At 43.0% G+C, this 20,890-nt stretch overlaps 1 protein-coding gene across 2 annotated transcripts in view; it reads right to left on the reverse strand.

The window, feature by feature from the left end:
* LOC124615599 (neuroblastoma-amplified sequence-like) overlaps positions 1-20,890 on the reverse strand; it is a 414,306-nt gene that overhangs the window by 275,656 nt on the left and 117,760 nt on the right. For both annotated transcript variants that reach the window (XM_047143590.1, XM_047143589.1), the window contains exons 19-20: positions 20,526-20,833; positions 1,524-1,709 (exon numbers count right to left, since the gene is read on the reverse strand). In XM_047143590.1, coding sequence (XP_046999546.1) covers positions 1,524-1,709; positions 20,526-20,833 — 494 coding nt within the window. The remainder of the gene's footprint in view (positions 1-1,523; positions 1,710-20,525; positions 20,834-20,890) is intronic.

Genomic DNA, 20,890 nt, shown 5'->3' on the forward strand with positions numbered 1-20,890 from the left:
GAGGAGGGGCAGAGAGGGGAGGGAGGGAGGGAGAGAGAGGAGGGGCAGAGAGGCGGGAGGGAGAGGAGGGGCAGAGAGGGAGGGAGGGAGAGGAGGGGCAGAGAGGGAGGGAGGGAGAGGAGGGGGGCAGAGGAGGGTGGGAGGGAGAGGAGGGGCAGAGAGGGAGGGAGGGAGAGGAGGGGCAGAGAGGGAGGGAGGGTGAGGAGGGGCAGAGAGGGAGGGAGGGAGAGGAGTGGCAGAGAGGGAGGAGAGAGAGGTGGGGCAGAGAGGGAGGGAGGGAGGGAGGGAGAGGAGTGGCAGAGAGGGAGGGAGGGAGGGAGAGGAGTGGCAGAGAGGGATGGAGAGAGGAGGGCAAAGGGAAGGAAGAGGGGGGAGAGAGGAGAGGGGTCCTGCATGTGTATTGTCGGGATGGTATTCCAAGGTATCTGGTGCAAGTGCACCTTGAATCAGAAATTTTACCTCGTGGTATGTTAAGGATGACCACTTCCTAGAACAGAGGGTTAGGAAACATGAGTTTTAAGACACTGTACAAACTTCATAACATTGTCCAAGTAATGAAGATGGGAGGGCTTCATTGAGCAGAGCATGATGACACTATGTCATGAAAAAAGACTGCTGTCTGTATGACATTCCAGAAAAGCTGACAGAATCACAAAAAGAGGAACGTCCATAATAAGATGGAAGGACAACATCTGAGGAAATATGGCAAGAACAGTGCACCTGATGGAAAAGGTTAATTATAGAACTGAATGAGCCATTATTTTCCATTATATTACAGTACACATTAAAATACACCTTCTCATGGATTATATTACCAAGAATTAAAAGCTTATCTTTATGTAATAGTTGGTTGGTTGGTTTGGGGAAGGAGACCAGACAGCGAGGTCATCGGTCTCATCGGATTAGGGAAGGAAAGGGAAGGAAGTCGGCCGTGCCCTTTGAAAGGAACCATCCCGGCATTTGCCTGGAGCGATTTAGGGAAATCACGGAAAACCTAAATCAGGATGGCCAGACGCAGGATTGAACCGTCGTCCTCCCGAATGCGAGTCCAGTGTCTAACCACTGCGCCACCTCGCTCGGTCTTTATGTAATACATCATATTATTACTTGAATGTTTTGTCAAGTATGGGAATTGCATGCACGATATTTAAAAACTCACACAAATTTGACACAGATAAAGCAAACTAGTGAAATCAAGGAGGTTTCAAAAGATTTTATTCTGGTAAGAAGAATAATTATCTACACAACCACAAACATCGACCAGCCTGAAAGAGCATCATTCACTTGCTCATGTTGAATTAGTTGTTATAAGTTAAATTTTGCTTCAGAGTTCCTCGGTAACATGTTTTGTAAATTAAATGCAAGTAAGGACTATACAATTTACTAACAAAAATTCAAAAAAATCTTAAAGTTGTTCTCTAAATACAAGCAAATTTTCCAAAATGGTGATATCAAACTATAAGAGGAAGCATAGTCTCTATCCTGCTGCACCAAAACGCAATTTATATTCCTTATTCACTCACCTCTTTGCAAGTGATCTTGCCAACCTGCTAAGCAACTGCTTCACAGCAGGACCATTATTAGCAATATCTCGTATGTAGGATACCGCTTTAGGAATTCCATTATTACGGAGGATCTTAGCAGATGCCAGCTGACGTTGCAACTCGTGCAATTTATCTCGAATCTTAGGAAAAAGATCATTAAGAGACCTAAAATGAAGACATTTAATATTTATAAAATCATTTATGAAGTATTGTACATGCTTGGAAGAATATTATACCACTTCACTCATGTATTTAAATGTGTGTGGATATCACAGATTAAATGCTTTGTGTAAGCCTGAACAAGATAATGAACAAGTTCAAACAATCAGACACCATTTCTAAAATAAAAGAATAAAAAACCCTTGAAAGTGACATGGGATAATCAACTGTAATAATCTCAAGTTCCAGTAGAATTAGTTATCTGAATGGTTTTAATTCAAAGCAGTCCATAAAAATGCCACAGCAGGAAATATTAAGACGAGTATTAATCAGCCTAACACAGAAGTACACTCCTGGAAATGGAAAAAAGAACACATTGACACCGGTGTGTCAGACCCACCATACTTGCTCCGGACACTGCGAGAGGGCTGTACAAGCAATGATCACACGCACGGCACAGCGGACACACCAGGAACCGCGGTGTTGGCCGTCAAATGGCGCTAGCTGCGCAGCATTTGTGCACCGCCGCCGTCAGTGTCAGCCAGTTTGCCGTGGCATACAGAGCTCCATCGCAGTCTTTAACACTGGTAGCATGCCGCGACAGCGTGGACGTGAACCGTATGTGCAGTTGACGGACTTTGAGCGAGGGCGTATAGTGGGCATGCGGGAGGCCGGGTGGACGTACCGCCGAATTGCTCAACACGTGGGGCGTGAGGTCTCCACAGTACATCGATGTTGTCGCCAGTGGTCGGCGGAAGGTGCACGTGCCCGTCGACCTGGGACCGGACCGCAGCGACGCACGGATGCACGCCAAGACCTTAGGATCCTACGCAGTGCCGTAGGGGACCGCACCGCCACTTCCCAGCAAATTAGGGACACTGTTACTCCTGGGGTATCGGCGAGGACCATTTGCAACCGTCTCCATGAAGCTGGGCTACGGTCCCGCACACCGTTAGGCCGTCTTCCGCTCACGCCCCAACATCGTGCAGCCTGCCTCCAGTGGTGTCGCGACAGGCGTGAATGGAGGGACGAATGGAGACGTGTCGTCTTCAGCGATGAGAGTCGCTTCTGCCTTGGTGCCAATGATGGTCGTATGCGTGTTTGGCGCCATGCAGGTGGGCGCCATGCAGGTGAGCACCACCATCAGGACTGCATACGACCGAGGCACACAGGGCCAACACCCGGCATCATGGTGTGGGGAGCGATCTCCTACACTGGCCGTACACCACTGGTGATCGTCGAGGGGACACTGAATAGTGCACGGTACATCCAAACCGTCATCGAACCCATCGTTCTACCATTCCTAGACCGGCAAGGGAACTTGCTGTTCCAACAGGACAATGCACGTCCGCATGTATCCCGTGCCACCCAACGTGCTCTAGAAGGTGTAAGTCAACTACCCTGGCCAGCAAGATCTCCGGATCTTCCCCCATTGAGCATGTTTGGGACTGGATGAAGCGTCGTCTCACGCGGTCTGCACGTCCAGCACGAACGCTGGTCCAACTGAGGCGCCAGGTGGAAATGGCATGGCAAGCCGTTCCACAGGACTACATCCAGCATCTCTACGATCGTCTCCATGGGAGAATAGCAGCCTGCATTGCTGCGAAAGGTGGATATACACTATACTAGTGCCGACATTGTGCATGCTCTGTTGCCTGTGTCTATGTGCCTGTGGTTCTGTCAGTGTGATCATGTGATGTATCTGACCCCAGGAATGTGTCAATAAAGTTTCCCCTTCCTGGGACAATGAATTCACGGTGTTCTTATTTCAATTTCCAGGAGTGTACTTTAATGGAAAATGTTGCTATTACACAAAGTAAGAGCCTCTCAGTAAAAACAGTGTACACAATTAAACTATTAGTGGCAGTTGTTCATAGCATTAGTGCCATTGTATCTTTCTTTTCACAATTATTACAGTTAGATTATGTTAGGAATCAGGCCTCCAAAGTCAACTGTTAATAATTGTTCCAGCACTAATTTTAAACTTAACAGATTTTTAAACAAAACATTAAAGCTTCTACTTTTCCAAATACGTTTTGTATAAATATTCCTATGAATTAATGAACAAAACAAAAATCGTTGAAGTACCGGGATGGTACCCATTTAACTTCACTGGATATTGTTAATCTGTACTCATGTATACCAATTAATGAAGCTCTTGATATAATTACAAAGAATTTAGTGACCCATAACATGCTTTCCCCTCATGATGATGTGGAATTAATTGAATTACTATAACTGTTCTTGTCTTTCAATGCCTTTACCTTCAATTACAAATTCTACTCTCACCCAAATGGCTTAGCTCTGGGTAGTTCACTTACTGGTACCCTGGCAGAGATTTTTGTCAATCATTTGGAATGCACGTTTTTTGAATCACATTCAGAATTTGTAGCAAAAGCTAAATCATATGATCATTATGTAGTTCACATATTATTATTATATGAAGGATGTGATGAAGACATTTCTAATTTATGCGCCCATTTCAGTTCCTTGCACCCTAATATAAATTCATTTTTGAAGAGGAAGTGAACAATTCATTAAATTATTTAGATCTCTCTATTTCTAGGAAAGACAATAATCTTATTTTCAGAGTATTTCAAAAAATCCATTTGCACTGATGATGTAACTGATAAAGATTCATGTCATCCAAACACCTACAAATGGGTGTATTTTCACTGCAGAATTTTGAGGATAGATATAAATCAGGATGCATGGTGTAAGGAATTCCAGACAATTGCTCAAGCAGGGTAGCAAACATGGTATAACGCTCATTTTATTTGTAAACTGTTTTAATCTATGTAGAAGAAGAAATTCAAAGTAGTCAAAAAAGAGGATAAATAAAGTTGTTTTGTTAGTCTAACATACAGTGATTCACACTGTGACAAGCCAGCAACAGTTTTGAAAAAGGCTAATGTCAATGCTTCATTTAAAATGAGAGGTAACTTACACATGCTGTAGGACTGAAACAGAGAAATATTTTACTAAACCATGTGTATATAAAAAACAATGTGGTGATTGCAGTAATTTCTATATTGGTAAGACGGGGAAAGATTTCATTACTAGATACAGAGAGCATTCATATCCCTCTAATGCCAGTGCTCTGGGATAGCATTTGAAAACTAGCACGACTTGCTGCCGACAGCTGAAGGAGCTGAGGTTTTGCACATTGTCCCTCATAGTCATCTGTTAGATATTTCGGAAGAATTCGAAATATGTACACATACGATCTGTCAGTTGCATTAGTTATTTAATGACCAGAATTTTTTCAGTAGGAACTGGTTCTTAGATTTATTTGAAGACACTATACAAAATGTATCTCAGATTTGACCCAACTGATCTAAGATTGGTACAATAGCCATAATCATATACAATTCATGAGCTGTATATGGTGCAACCATTATAGCCATATGCACACGATTATCTTCCACCCTCTTAGATGGTGCCACTGTTTTTCATGGGCCAATCTGACGTGGCTACATTGCCAGCCTTTCTATGTAGATTCACTCCACTCCAACAGATGGAGCCACTGTTCTCGCAGGCTGCTACCACAATGTACCTGCCTCGCACCTTTAATTAAAGGTGCTGTGTAGTGCATTGGTACTTTGCATTTTGCCAACATTAGTACTTTGTGTTATTCATTTGACTCACTTTACAGTTTTATCACAATACGCATGTATTTCCTCACCATGGGTTCAGCATTATGGGCGTAGTAAATTTAATTTCTTATGTTGAATTTAATTATATTAGATGTACATTACATTGTGATTAACCTTATCAAAGTAGAATGTTTGGGTTTTGTTACCATTTCAACAAGCTTATTTTGTTAGACACAGTTCTCCATTTCCATATTCATCTAGGCTTATCTAAATTGTTATATTGTATGTGACCTCTTTCTTGTTAGACTATGGTAATATGACTACATTTGCTGACACATAACATTTTCTTCATTGATGGTTGTAAACTTACTCTTTCATAACTTGTATTTTAGTTCTGATCTACATCTGTTTTCTGTTTATATTGAACCATACCATTTATGGGTTGCAAATATGTCTTCTGTTTTGATTACTGACTAACATTGCTGATCATCATCATCATCATCATCATCATCATCATCATCATCATCATTTAAGACTGATTATACCTTTCAGCATTCAGTCTGGAGCATAGTCCCCTTTATAAAATTCCTCCATGATCCCCTATTCCGTGCTAACATTGGTGCCTCTTCTGATGTTAAGCCTATTACTTCAAAATCATTCTTAACCGAATCCAGGTACCTTCTCCTTGGTCTGCCCCGACTCCTCCTACCCTCTACTGCTGAACCCATGAGTCTCTTGGGTAACCTTGCTTCTCCCATGCGTGTAACATGACCCCACCATCTAAGCCTGTTCGCCCTGACTGCTACATCTATAGAGTTCACTCCCAGTTTTTCTTTGATTTCCTCATTGTGGTCACCCTCCTGCCATTGTTCCCATCTACTAGTACCTGCAATCATCCTAGCTACTTTCATATCCCTTACCTCAACCTTATTGATAAGGTACCCTGAATCCACCCAGCTTTCGCTCCCATACAACAAAGTTGGTCGAAAGATTGAACGGTGCACAGATAACTTAGTCTTGGTACTGACTTCCTTCTTGCAGAAGAGAGTAGATCGTAGCTGAGCACTCACTGCATTAGCTTTGCTACACCTCGCTTCCAGTTCTTTCATTATGTTGCCATCCTGTGAGAATATGCATCCTAAGTACTTGAAACTGTCCACCTGTTCTAACTTTGTTCCTCCTATTTGGCACTCAATCCGTTTATATCTCTTTCCCACTGACATTACTTCCGTTTTGGAGATGCTAATCTTCATACCATAGTCCTTACATTTCTGATCTAGCTCTGAAATATTACTTTGCAAACTTTCAATCGAATCTGCCATCACAACTAAGTCATCAGCGTATGCAAGACTGCTTATTTTGTGTTCACACATCTTAATCTCACCCAGCCAGTCTATTGTTTTCAACATATGATCCATATATAATATGAACAACAGTGGAGACAGGTTGCAGCCTTGTCATACCCCTGAAACTACTCTGAACCATGAACTCAATTTACCGTCAACTCTAACTGCTGCCTGACTATCCATGTAAAGACCTTTAATTGCTTGCAAAAGTTTGCCTCCTATTCCATAATCTCGTAGAACAGACAATAACTTCCTCCTAGGAACCCGGTCATATGCCTTTTCTAGATCTATAAAGCATAGATACAATTCCCTGTTCCATTCATAACACTTCTCCATTATTTGCCATAAGCTAAAGATCTGGTCCTGACAACCTCTAAGAGGACTAAACCCACACTGATTTTCATCCAATTGGTCCTCAACTAATACTCGCACTTTCCTTTCAACAATACCTGAGAAGATTTTACCCACAACGCTGATTAAAGAGATACCTCTGTAGTTGTTACAATCTTTCCTGTTTCCATGTTTAAAGATTGGTGTGATTACTGCTTTTGTCCAGTCTGATGGAACCTGTCCCGACTCCCAGGCCATTTCAATTATCCTGCGTAGCCATTTAAGACCTGACATTCCACTGTATTTGATGAGTTCCGACTTAATTTCATCCACCCCAGCTGCTTTATTGCACTGCAATCTATTGACCATTTTCACCACTTCCTCAAATGTGATCCTATTTCCATCCTCATTCCTATCCCATTGTACATCGAAATCTGAAACATTACTGATCGTATTTTCACCTACATTGAGCAACTCTTCAAAATATTCCCTCCATCTGCCCAAGGAATCCACAGGATTCACAAGTAGTTTTCCCGACCTCTCCAAAATACTTGTCATTTCCTTCTTACCTCCCTTTCGAAGACTGCTAATTACACTCCAGAATGGTTTTCCAGCAGCTTGACCCAAAGTCTCCAACGTGTTTCCAAAGTCTTCCCAAGATTTCTTCTTGGATGCTGCAATTATCTGTTTGGCTTTGTTTCTTTCTTCAACATAACTTTCTCTGTCTACCTGAGTTCTAGTAAGTAGCCATTTTTGATACGCCTTCTTTTTCCTTTTACAGGCTGCCTTGACTGTGTCGTTCCACCAAGCTGTTTTATTCATCCTACCTTTACACACTACTGTTCCAAGACATTATTTAGCCACTTCTAGTACTGTGTCCCTGTACCTTGCCCATTCCTTTTCAAATGACTGTAATTGACTACATTCAACTAACTGGTACCTTTCTGAGATCATTGTTATGTACTTGTGCCTGATTTCCTTATCCTGAAGTTTCTCCACTCTTATCCTCCTACATATGGACCTGACCTCCTGCACTTTCGGTCTCACAATACCAATCTCACTGCAGATTAAATAATGATCAGTGCCATCAAAGAATCCCCTGAGTACACGTGTGTCCCTCACAGACTTCCTGAATTCCTGATCTGTTATTATATAGTCAATGACAGATCTGGTTCCCCTGCCTTCCCAAGTATACCGGTGAATGTTCTTATGTTTAAAAAAGGAGTTTGTGATTACTAATCCCATACTGGCACAGAAATCCAAGAGTTGTTTCCCGTTCCTGTTGGCCTCCATATCCTCTCCAAATTTACCCATAACCTTTTCATACCCTTCTGTTCGATTTCCAATCCTGGCATTAAAATCACCCATGAGCAGAACACTGTCCTTGTCCTTTACTCTAACAACTACATCACTGAGTGCATCATAAAAACTATCCATCTTATCTTGATCTGTCCCTTCACAATGCGAATATACTGGCACAATCCTAATTTTCTTGCAAGACACTGTCAAATCTATCCACATCAGTCGTTCGTTTACATACCTTATTGCAACTACGCTGGGTTCCATTTCTTTCCTGATGTAAAGCCCTACACCCCATTGTGCTATTCCTGCTTTGACTCCTGACAGGTAGACCTTGTATTCTCGCACTTCCTCTTCTTTCTCACACCTTACCCGAATGTAACTAACAGCTAAAACATCCAGCCCCATCTTACTTGCAGCCTCTGCCAGCTCTACCTTCTTCCCAGAGTAGCCCCCATTGATATTAAAAGCTCCCCATCTCATTACCATTTGTTTGCCGAGTCGTATCTTAGGAGTCCCTGGTTTGTCAGTTAGAAGTGGGACTCTGTCACCTCCAAAGGTCCGAGGCGTTTTGCTCTGATTGTTGCCAGCATCATATTTAAAGTACCGGGGAAGCAGGTTGCTAGCCTACTTGCCCCGAGTCCCATTGAGTTTTACCCCTAACGGTTGAGGGACTAACCGGTGGATTTGGTAGTCTTTGCCGTATGAGCACAAAGGTGACCACAACTCAGAATATGTCCGAGATGCTCAGCCTTATTCCAAAGTAACTAGTATCCTGACTGTCGGGACCACTTACTTGGCCACTCATACGTTGCCCGTGGTTCATGAACTAGGACATGACTACAGGAACCCACACCATGAACTCCAACATTGCTGATGATGATACCCAATGCTGCACATTTCATGCTGTCAATGTGAGTATCTTCTCCATAAAAGTAGCACAAATGTGTCTCTGTCAAGTTGTTCACTACGTTCTGACATGTAGTTAACTGCAATGTACAGTTGTTAGCAAACTTACTCTTTGACTTAATTTCTATGGTTAATGCTAGCACCAGACTTTGTTTACTTCATTGATAGCTCAATTGCCACAGTCAATCTGGCACTAGTTCTCTTTGAATACACAACAGCACTGTCAAATATAACTATATGAGATGAGTTCTGTATTATGTTCAGTCTAAGTGCTCACTTTCATGAGCTTTTTACTAAATTTTGATTTAAATGTAAATATAATACTAACTGAAATTTCTGTATGTCAACTATTAAGATGCATACTTGTGTTATTAAGCACATATTACTATCATTAATTTTCTTGCACACTTTATTCCACAACTTCATTACGATGATGAAATTTTGAAACACAATGCTTAATAAAAAACTGTGCAATCAAGATGTGTCTATATTTCAAAGTAGGCAATATAGTGACAACACTAATACTTGACAAATGTGTTGCAGTCAATATAATCTTCACTGACTTGTTTAAAAGAATATGAGGGTATGGATGTACCAACCTTGCCTATCAGCAAATGCAAGATACTGGGAGTGATTGGTACCAGGTCTCACAATGCAAAGTGGCAGGACCACATACTGGTTAGACTACAGAATATTGCAATTTCATGCACACTTGTGGTAGATAATTCTTTGTTTGTGGACTGTATTTTAAGTATGGAGTTTCTCCGGGAAAAGAATACCAGTATTAACATTTTGTCTGGGAGTGGTGTTAAGGAAGCTAATAAGCAGCAAGATTAACTGCACAAACAGAAATCTGAGATAAGTGCTATTACCTGTATTAAGCAACAAGTAGTTAATAAAATACAGGCGTCTGCATATTTATGCAATATTATAGCTCCGACTTAACAAGTATTTTGTTAAGGTATTCACAAGTCTTTAAAGAGAGAGCTCTAGTGTAAAATTGCGGTATTAGTGTCACCTCAGCGTCATCCCTCATTAAACTTTCTCCAATATGGCCTAATCTGTTCTCTGTGCTACAGGAACTGCTGCCACTAGGGAAACACTAATATTGTTGGAGTGGAATATAACTGAACCCTCTATGAGTCCATACTGCAGCTCACTACTATAGTCTGATATACGAACGATGGCAGTTCACGCATGTCAAGGCATGGATGAGGATTGCATTGTTGATTGTTCCAAGCGACAGTTGTGGTATAAGCACGTGCACACATTCTGCTTGAAGAAAGCGTACATCCTGCAAATTACATCTCTCCCATGCTTATGCGTATGCATCACTTACATCCACAGCCAGCGATGACAATTCACTACAAATGGAATAAAAATTCACTAAACCATTTGCTAAAATCATGTTTAATGCTCATATTAGCTACGGCATTCAGAACAGAGTGTTTGGAACACTACTGAACGCTCACTGGCTGTCAGAGAATGCGTGACGTAGGTGTGCAGAACAAGCCTTAACCCAACCTTCATTGTTCACGATTCCAACTATAGCTGCAATAAAGCGTGGAGGAAGTATTCAAGTAGTTGTTGATGCCAGAGGCGTTAATAAAATACTGTACACATTTGGGCCCGACTTGAGAACATCAAGGAACAAATATCAAAATTTTATGGAGTCAAGTACCTCATCCAGTATAGATCTCTGCTCCTCCTACTGGCAAAAACCTTTATCCAGGAGTCAAAACAGTACACTTTCTTTATCTACACAGGTAGAATTTACCAGTTTAAGGCATTGCCTTTCATCCTAAATGACATTTGGGTGTATTCGTAGCCACACCAGACTCCATTCTTGGCCCAGACATACTTGATAGGGTAACCAAGTTTGTAGATTACCTACTGATAGCAACACAAACACGGAAAGACCACACTGATCTTATTAAAACACTGTTAAGTAAATTCCTAGAGGCTGGCAAAACTGCCAACCTCCAAAAGTCAAAATTTGGGCACAAGGGTATCAAGTTCTTAGGACATACAATCACCCCCCATGGAATTCATCTGGATGATGATAAAATCAATGTAATGAAGAACTAAAGAACTTTCCAACCCTTTGAATGAAGAGGCAATTGAATGCCTTTATCGAGTTAGGCACAGTTTAAGATGATTTGTGCCTAACCAGATATTAAATTGTGAACCTATGCTGAATTTATTAGGAAAAGTTACTTGGTACTGGTCAGATTGCTAAACAGCCCATGATAAAATCAAAGAAGCTTTAATGACCTGTAATATGCTTTACCACCCAGACATGTCAACTGAATTTTGTATTGCGACTAATGCTTCCTCAATAAGCATCAATGCTTGTCTATTCCAAGTGCAGAATATAGACGTATGCCTGCAATTTGCACTTTAGCATTTGTGAGTCATATTATCAGACTGTGAAAGAGCACCCTGCTCTCACAGTGATCTGGGCATTCAAAAAATTTCATTATTATCTTTCCAGAAACTACATCAAGACTTAAAGAAGTGCTTCTAGCAATGTTTGGCAGGTGCATGTACGTAACTGGACATTTTACTTGTAATATAAAAAATTAGATATGTAACCACCTCATTTGAACTATTTTTATGATTTCTTCCATTACGTCTTAATAGAACAAATCCATATTTCAGGTTGAATTACAAGTACAATGTCTCTTTTTCCCTACTGATCTGCAGAACAAAAACAGCTTACCGGTAATTGAACCTTAAACACATGAACTACTTTATACTAGCACATATGCACTGAACAAACTCTGTATGTATGTAGAATAGTGTGTACATAGCTGTATCCTGCTACTAGTGTGTATGAGTGCGCTGAGTGTAGCCTTGCCATGTGAGTGTACTTAAATAAATCTCCAACTGTACCAGCACAGGCCAGCCACTAGAAGCCACTTGTAGGAAATGTGCACACGGCATGATCTCTGCTGTTACCTTCTACCAGCGACTCACGCCTATATACACACATGGAGCAGCACTAATTCACTCTCACGGTTCTTTTTCTTTGTACCACTTATGTCAGTTGTTCTGTGCATCACTTATGTTGCACCTTCTGCATGATTCTTTTGTCTTGTTCATGGGGAATCACGAGAAGCTTATTTCCATCACTGTTCAGAGGTTTACAAACAAAGCCATAACTGTGTTACTTTGATCAGTTTCATGTATTACTTAGCTACTCTTTCTATTGTGGAAGAAAACCAAAATGATTTGTATAATGTATGTAAGAAAAATGAAAATCAACTCTATCTTCCATTATAATCCTACACCTACCTTCCTTTGTCAACCAAATATGGACACACAAATTAACCTGCAGAAAATATAAAATTCAACTTGGCACACCCAAAGAGAAACAACATTATGTAAACACCCAATCAGTACTGAAGTGAGTAAAATCAGAATGGTGAAAGACTTGTTTACCTAATAAAGTCTGTCCCTATTAAGGCATTGTAATATATCATGTCTAGTTTTCAATATCTGCAATGTTTCTGATCCTTGACATCAATCACATAACAATGCAGATGCTCTATGCACGTGAAATTTAAACTCTCTCATCCTTCCCTCTTCCTCATTGCACTATGAGAAATTACAGAACGCCATTACAGGCATTTTTAATTCATATTCCCATTCTCATTACATCTCTGTTCTTTCCCTTGGCTGATGATCATCAGAAATGCACATGTATTGCTTTCAATGAATAAATATTTGCTCTAGTTGAAAATCATAAATCATTTTCCATCACTTTGAACAATACCTGAATAATTGATAATAGTAACTATTGTTATATCAAAATATTCTCTGTAGCATCATAAACAAGGATTTAGGGCAGGTGGATAATTATAATCTTCCTTTTCTTGTGCTTTTGCCCCACACTGGTGCAGTGTCAGATTGATTACGAACAGATTTGGCATGGTTAATTCAAAGGGTGGTCAGATGTTCATCCTTCATCACCCCATTACCACCTGGACGGAATTTGTGTCCTCAACTTTTGTGTGTTGGTTGAATGGTTGGGTTGGGAAGTAAAGGGACCAAACTACAGGTTCATGAATCCCTCTTTCCTCATTCAAACAGATCTCGAGTTAAAAACAGTTCAAAAAGGAATCAGAGAAAGTAAAAGGAGCAAAACTAATGTCGAATCACACTGAAAGACAAAACTATAGAAGCTAACAGACAGGGAAAATGTATAGTAAAAGTAAAAGGTAATGGAAGGTACTAAAAGTAATGGAAGGTATTAAAATAATACGGCAGATGGCCTGGGCTGGGCTGCCTGATTGCAAAAATAGAAAAAGGATGAGCTAGCCACCCTGCAACCCTATAAAATCTCAAGCTGGAAAGACAAGACTAAAGGGACACACACAGCAAACGATAAATACCAAGGTGAACAAACAGCAAAGAAACAGTGAGGAAGAGTTAAAATGGAGGGTGGGTGGAGACCTGGGAGAGAGGGCCATATGCCCAAACTTAGATCGTGTGATAACCCCACCCCCCTCCCCCACATGAATAAAACTTAAAACATCATCAGCCATTGAGGTGTTGTTTCCCAACATGATTGACAGCATGGTGGGAAAGTTAAAAGTCTGCCACAGAGTGGCTAAAATTGGACAGTCCATCAAGATGTAGATGACAGTCATATGGGAGCCACAGCGACACCGAGGTGTGACCCTGCAATGGAGGAGGTGACTATGTGTTGGCCAATTTTGGCTGATGTGGAGCTGGCAAAGGACAACAGAGTCCCTGCGAGTGGCTCACATGGATGGCCTCCTTCATAACATGTAGTTTAGTTGGTGTACTGAGGGTGGCCATTCAGTATCCCAGATCGCAAAAACTTTATAGCAGAAAACCAATTAGAGATTAGTCTCTGGCAGGCCGATATCCAAAGTTGGTTTACCAGTAGCCTTTTTTTGGCCAGGCTGTCAGTAAACTCATTGCCCAGGATCCTGACATGTACTGCGGTCCAAATGAAGGTCACTGAATATCCACAGTGGCCGAGGGCATAAACAGACTGCTGGATGGTCATTACCAAAGGATGGCAAGGGAAGCATTGGTCCAGAGCTTGGAGGTTGCTTAAGGAGTCACTATAGATGACGAAGGACTCACCGACGCAGCAGCTAATATGCTCAAGGGCGCGATAGAAGGCTACTAACTCTGCAGTGAAAATACTGCAGCCTTCTGGCACGGAGCACTGTTCAGTATACCAAACATGAGGACAAGCAAAGCCAACAAGAGTGTTGACCACTGATCCATCGGTGTAGACTATTTCTGAGCCCTGGAACTCCCTGATAATAGCGAAAAATTCCCAGCGGAGGGACTCAGGTGGAACTGAGCCTTTTGGGCCTTGCGATAGGTGCAGATGAATTGTGGCCAATGCATGGACAATGGAGGTGTACGTAAGTGGACGCTCAGGAAAGATGGTTGAGGGAAAGCATCGAGTTCAGTAAGAAGCAACTGGACATGGACTGCAAGGGGATTCCCTGTTCTGGGCTGCCACTGCGGAAGATTTATCGCCACGTTAGGAAAAGGAGATGGTAATTTGGATGGCAAGGTGTACTACGAATGTGGGCAGTGTAATTTGCAAGCAGGAGTTGCAGCACCGGCTTCCATGGGGAGGCTGTTCAATGGGCTTCCTCGGAAAGCTCCCGACGCAAGCCGAACTGCACAGTGGCGGATAGGGTCAGCAGACGCAGCACGGAGAGTGATGCTGAACCATACACCAGGCTCCCATAGTGAATGTGGGACTGTATGAGGGCTTCGCACAGCTGCAGCAGAGTAGGGCAATCAGCAGCCCAGTCCATGTGGCTCAAGGATCGAAAAACATTAAGATGCCAGCAGCACTTTTCCTTACGCTGATGAAGATGGGAAGCCAAGTTATGTGGACATCGAAGACCAGTCCCAAAAAGCAGCAAGTCTTCACTACAGAAAGTAGTTGATCATCAAGGTAAAGTTCCGGATGACACAAATCTTGGCGGCCGAAGACAAAGCCATGAGTGAGGGCCCATGACTGCACCTTACACATGGCTTCCTGCGGCCAGCGTTCAGCCACACCAAGAAGCAGAAGGAAACACAAAAGTCGTCAGCCTATAGAAGGGGATATACTGAGGACCCTACTGCTAGGGCAAGAGCATTAATGGCAGTTAAAAAGGGTGGGACACACAGGATAGAGACATGCGGGACCCCATTCTCTTGTATATGCAGGAAGCACCAATTCAAACCCTGAAAGCGCGGGGTGATGAGAAGTTCAGTATAGAAATCGGTAATGGACCCGGAGATCCCACTCATGCAGAACAGTGAGGATTTGGTTTCCCCAAAGGGTATCATTGGCTATTGTCAGGTCAAAAATTATGGCAATAAGGTGGTGTCACTGAGAAGAGGCCAATCTAATGGCAGGCTCCAGGTGGACCAAGTTGCTGATAGGGGAGTGCCCTCGGCGAAAACTGCCCTGGGACGGAGCCAGAGGGCCCCAATACTCAAGGAGCCAACACAACCACTGGCTCACCCCATATGTCCAAGCAGCTTGCACGGGATGTTGGTGAGGCTAATAGGATGATAGCTATCCACATATAGCAGGTTCTTACAGGGTTTTAGCACTGGAACAATGATACTTTCCCCGCCAGTGCGAATGGAATTTGCCCTCGTTCCAGATACGGTTGAAGATGGCAAGGAGGTGGCGCTGGTAATCCGCTGACAGATGTTTAATCATTTGGGAATGGATGCGGTCTGAGCCTGTGGATGTGTCAGGACAGTAGGCAAGGGCACAGAGAAATTCCAACTCACTGAAGGGAGCACTATATGGCTCAGGGTGGCATGCAGCAAAAGATATGTGGTGGTGTTCCACCCGCTGTTTGAGAAGACGAAAGGCAGGGCAGTAATTCTCAGATGCAGAGATGCAAGCATAACGCAAGATGCTCTGCAATTATGTCTGGATCGGCAGATACAGCTCCATGTGTGGAAATTCCAGGTACACCTGAAGCGAACTGATAGGCATAAATTAGTTGGAGTTTTATCCCAATCCAGGTAGGAGAGGTTTGTGACCCAATGGTGAAGACATGTCACTCCCAACACTCCTGTTTCCGTTGTTTGATGAATAGACAGACCTGGGCACGGAGCCATTTGAAAGCAATGAGGTTCCCCAGAGACGGGTGGTGCTTATGACATTGGAGGGCCCGCCTACGGTTTCTAATGGCCGCAGCAATGTCCGGCGACCACCAAGGCAATGACCTCTGCCGAGGGCAGCTTATGAACAAGGGATTGTCAATACAGCTGCGGCAAGAATGGTAACAGCATTTCTGAGGATCACCTGATCGATGTTACCATTCAACAGTGGTAGCGAAGGTGGAAGTGTCCCAGTCAGCCTTGGTAAGATCCTATCTCAGCAAGCGTCCGGATGAGTGATGCTGGGGTAAGGACAGGAACAGTGCAAGGTGATTACTACCACACAAGTCATCATGAGCTCTTCAGTGGATAGGTGGGAGAAGGCCGGGACTACAACCCAAGAGATCAATGGCAGGGTATGTGCCATGTGCCATACCAAAATGAGTGGGGGCACCTGTATTTAGGAGGCAAAGGTTGAATTAAGTTAGTAGTCCTCGACATCTTTACTACAGCCAGTAACCTTGGTTCCAGCCCACAAAGGATTATGGGCATTAAAATCAACAAGAAGCAGAAAAGGTGGGGAAACTGGGAAATTAATGCACCCAATACATGGGCTGGCACTTCACCATATGGAGGGAGGTAGATGTTACAGATTTCCTGCATCGACCTCACCCTGACAGCCACAGCTTCTAAAGGTGTATGAATGGGTACATGTTCACTATAGACAGAGTTAAGGACATAGATACAAACTTCTCCTGACAATCTGCCACAGTCAGGAGAGTTTTTGAAATACCGCTGAAATCCATGAACGGTGGGGTCTTACTGGGGCCTGCAATGCAGGAAACCAAGTTTCCTGAACGGTTACGCAAAAAGCAGGTGTAACACTTAAGATTTGTCGTAACTCAGCCAGGTGGGAGAAAAAACCGCCGCAGTTCCACTGGAGGATGATGCTTTCTGTAATCAGGGAAGGTATTAAGTGACCAAGGAGGCAGTTTATGCACCAGCATCACCTGTTGCCACTGGTTGAGTATTTGTATCAATTTCCATTCTGGGGGGGCATCAGCAAGATCCAGGTCCTCGAGGGATGCTAAAATCTCCACCTCATTCTCCGATGCAGAACTGGTAGGGAGTGGTGGTGTTGGGGCCACCGGTGGGCCTCATTTCTTAGCAGTCTACTACTTCATCTGCTTGCTCTCTCGCTTCTCTTTAGGGACTTTAGGTCTTCTCCAAAGTTGCTACAGGCCCACAGGAAGATCATGAAGACGTTCATCCAGCAGCTTGTTGCTCCTTCAGCCACTGGAGAGTGTCCACTTTGGCATTAGGGAAGAGTCCCTAGGGACCCCATCCGTGCGAGAGGAGCCAGAGGAGGCTGTGGCCTCTCCGGCTCTGGGGAGAGGACCAATGTCCCTGGCGTTTCGAGGGGGGGGGGGGGGATTGCTCCCAAAGTAGGTGCTTTCGGAGCAACGGAAGAATAGGTGCCCACAACCACCAAGGAGGCAGATGTATCTGGGCAGTCTGGGGGCCCACTGTACAAGGCAGAGGTGTCTGAACTGCTGTCACATGTGAGGGTGATCTTGATGTAGCTGTAGCACATGTAGATGTCAAGCAAATGGGATGCAACCATTCAAAATTACTTCTAGTCTCTTGGTAAATTAGCCAGGCCAAGGTCTTTTACTCCATAATTTTCCACTCCTTTTGGAGTACTGTGCAGTCTGGCGAGCAGGGGGAGTGGTGTGCTCCCCACAGTTGACACAAGTGGTAGGAGGCACACATGGAGTATTGGGATGCAGCAGACATCCACAATCTCGACATGGGGTGCCGGAATGGCAGCAGGAAGACATGTGCATGAATTTCCAGCACTTGAAGCACCACATAGGGGGAGGGATGTATGGCTTTATGTCACAGCAGTATACCATCACCACCTTGACATTTTTGGGCAATGAATCACCCTCAAGGGCCAAGATGAATCCACCGGTAGCAGCCCTATTGTCTTTGGGTCCCCTATAGATGTGCCGGATGATGTGGACACCCCCCACTGTTCAAAATTGGTGCCGAGCTCACCGTCATATTGCAAGAGAAGGTCGAAATGGAAAATAATCATGTGGACCATATTGAGACTTTTGTGGGGGGTGACAGAAACAGGAATATGACACAGCTGGTCACAGGTGAGCAACACCCGGGACTGGGCGTCTGAATGAGGACTGCCCCATTTCTTATTTTTGACAGTGCAGCCGCTTCCCCAAACTTGTCCTCCAGGTATTCGACAAAAAATTGAAGCTTTAGAACCAGAAAGGAGTCCCCATCCATTCTCCTGCAGACTAAACACTTTGGCAAATAGGGCTCTCTCTTTTCCAGAGTTCTACATTCCTCCAATGGTGTGGCTAGGGAGGGGATCGATTTGGGGCCACATTTTTCAGCAATTAATTCGACTTTTCCTTTTTTGGAGACTGCTGAGGCCATTCGATCCCCACCAAAAGATGACTTGTCCACTTCAATGCAGGTCATCTGCCCTGTGCCACCCACACTCAGTGGCTCTCCCCACAGGTGCTACACAGCAACAGCAAATCCACCTGGTGTGATTGCCATTGCCGGGAGCCCCGTTGCCCCAAGAAGACTGGCATCTAGTCTTTGGCACACGTGGGGAGTTTGCAGCTCAGGCATCAGCAAAGCGATCCCAGTGTTGTCAAGGGGCTACCACCAAATGGGTCATGAAGGCCCCACCACAATGGACTGTCTACTGTGCTGGATTTTGGATGCCAAGAAATCCAATATTGTCATGGAGGCAGAAAAAGGGAGCAGACTATGAAAGCAGACTATGAAAGCAGACGATGCACCCTGTAAGGCGTCCTTGTTCATATAACTGGATTGCAGGTGGAGTTGCAGATCTGGGACAATATGAGATGCTGAAGGTCTAATTGCACATTGGATACATGGCGTACCACGTACGGCATCCTTCCCCAAATGGCCAGCACTTCGGATAATTTAGAAATATGTGTAGGTCAAACCCAAGAAAGGGGACCATAACTGATTAGGCCGAAAAGTGGAAGACTCCTTTTAGTTGTCTCTTATGACAGGCAGGAATACCTTGGGTCTATTCTAACTCCCGGACCTGCAGGGGGACTGTTTGTGTGTAGTGTTACTCATGTGGCCATGAGAGAAGGTTTTCTAAATGTTTGCAGGTCATGTAACTGAGGTGGGACTTAGGTACTAGTCCTGTACTGGTTCAGTGGAATGTGCGGAAACACCTAACAACCACAACATGGCTGGGTGGCACACCAACCCTTGTCATTAATCCAACAGGCAGATATGATACAGGGCTGGCACACCATCTTGTCCTGGATATGGCTCTTTAACACACGTGGCTATCCAGTAGGGTTGATGGATTATTATAATGTGCAATGTATTTAAATATCTATCTGGCATGACTAGTAACTGTTTCTTAAGTAGAGCATTAGTTTTAATTTTGTTCCCAGCATCTGCTATCTGGAGTCACGCAGTTTTAAGATTTAGCTGAATTTCTCGAATCCACTGTCCTCCTGTATTCTTTCTAAAATTTCTCATTGTAAGTTTTTAAATCCCATTTCCTTGCAGTTGCAAGATTTGAAAAAAATGAGAGATCTTTTCTTCTTTATTGTTCTGGCAACTGGATCAATCTCATGATCGTTCATTGGGAAGGGTTCTCCTACAATTTTTTTTTTTTATTTATTTATTCATGTAAGTCCTGATGACTCTTCTTTCAGTTTTGAGAAGCTAATCAGCTCTTCTTAAACATTTTATTTGGAACAACATTTTGAAAGCATATGTGGCTTCAGAGAGAGTTATTTTTCTAATGCTGAGTCTTAGTGTTTACTGACAAGCATTTCTTATTATACATTGACCAGTTTATAAATTTAGTTTATTCATTTTGTTGGTTGTATTTACCCTTGTTTCTTTAACACTTAAGTTATGCTTGTTGATATCTACAAGATATTAAACTGTAGAACTATCTTAATTTTTTGACTGTTTATTGTGACTTTACTTACACACAGGTGTTTCATGATCTCAGTTTTCTGAAAGGATACTTGTAATCCTATTTTTAAGGTGATTGTTTTTACACTGGTGATTAAAATAAAGGTAGATTATAATAATGGCATGCAAGTAAACACTATTTTGTCAGCTTACTCATCTATAGCGATAATTACTAGTAACAAAATAACTTGTACTGACTGTTCATTTGTACACAGACTTACCCCAGAGGCTGTTTGGAAATGAGTGTAGTGATACCCTCTGCAATATCCAACTGATCAGGATCTGGAGAAGCATATATGCATGTGAAACCCAGATTTATTATTTCCTCTGTGTCAGCTGTTATCACACTATTTGGTTCCATTAACAAATACTCAAATAACTTGTAAGGTAACTTAAGATTGTCTGAGCTAATATCAACAAGATATTCTCCTAACAACTTCATCTTCATCCCTTCTGACTGCTTCTCACAACGTTCCAGGAATGGTAGCAGGAGATGCTTAATGTCATTCACAAATGTTTCTTCAGAGGTCTAAAATGTAAGAGATTTACACATTAATAAAATAGCGTAATTACAAAAGGTATTTTT

The sequence above is a fragment of the Schistocerca americana genome, chromosome 5 (assembly GCF_021461395.2).
Source record: "Schistocerca americana isolate TAMUIC-IGC-003095 chromosome 5, iqSchAmer2.1, whole genome shotgun sequence".
NCBI classification, from domain to species: Eukaryota; Metazoa; Arthropoda; class Insecta; order Orthoptera; family Acrididae; genus Schistocerca; species Schistocerca americana.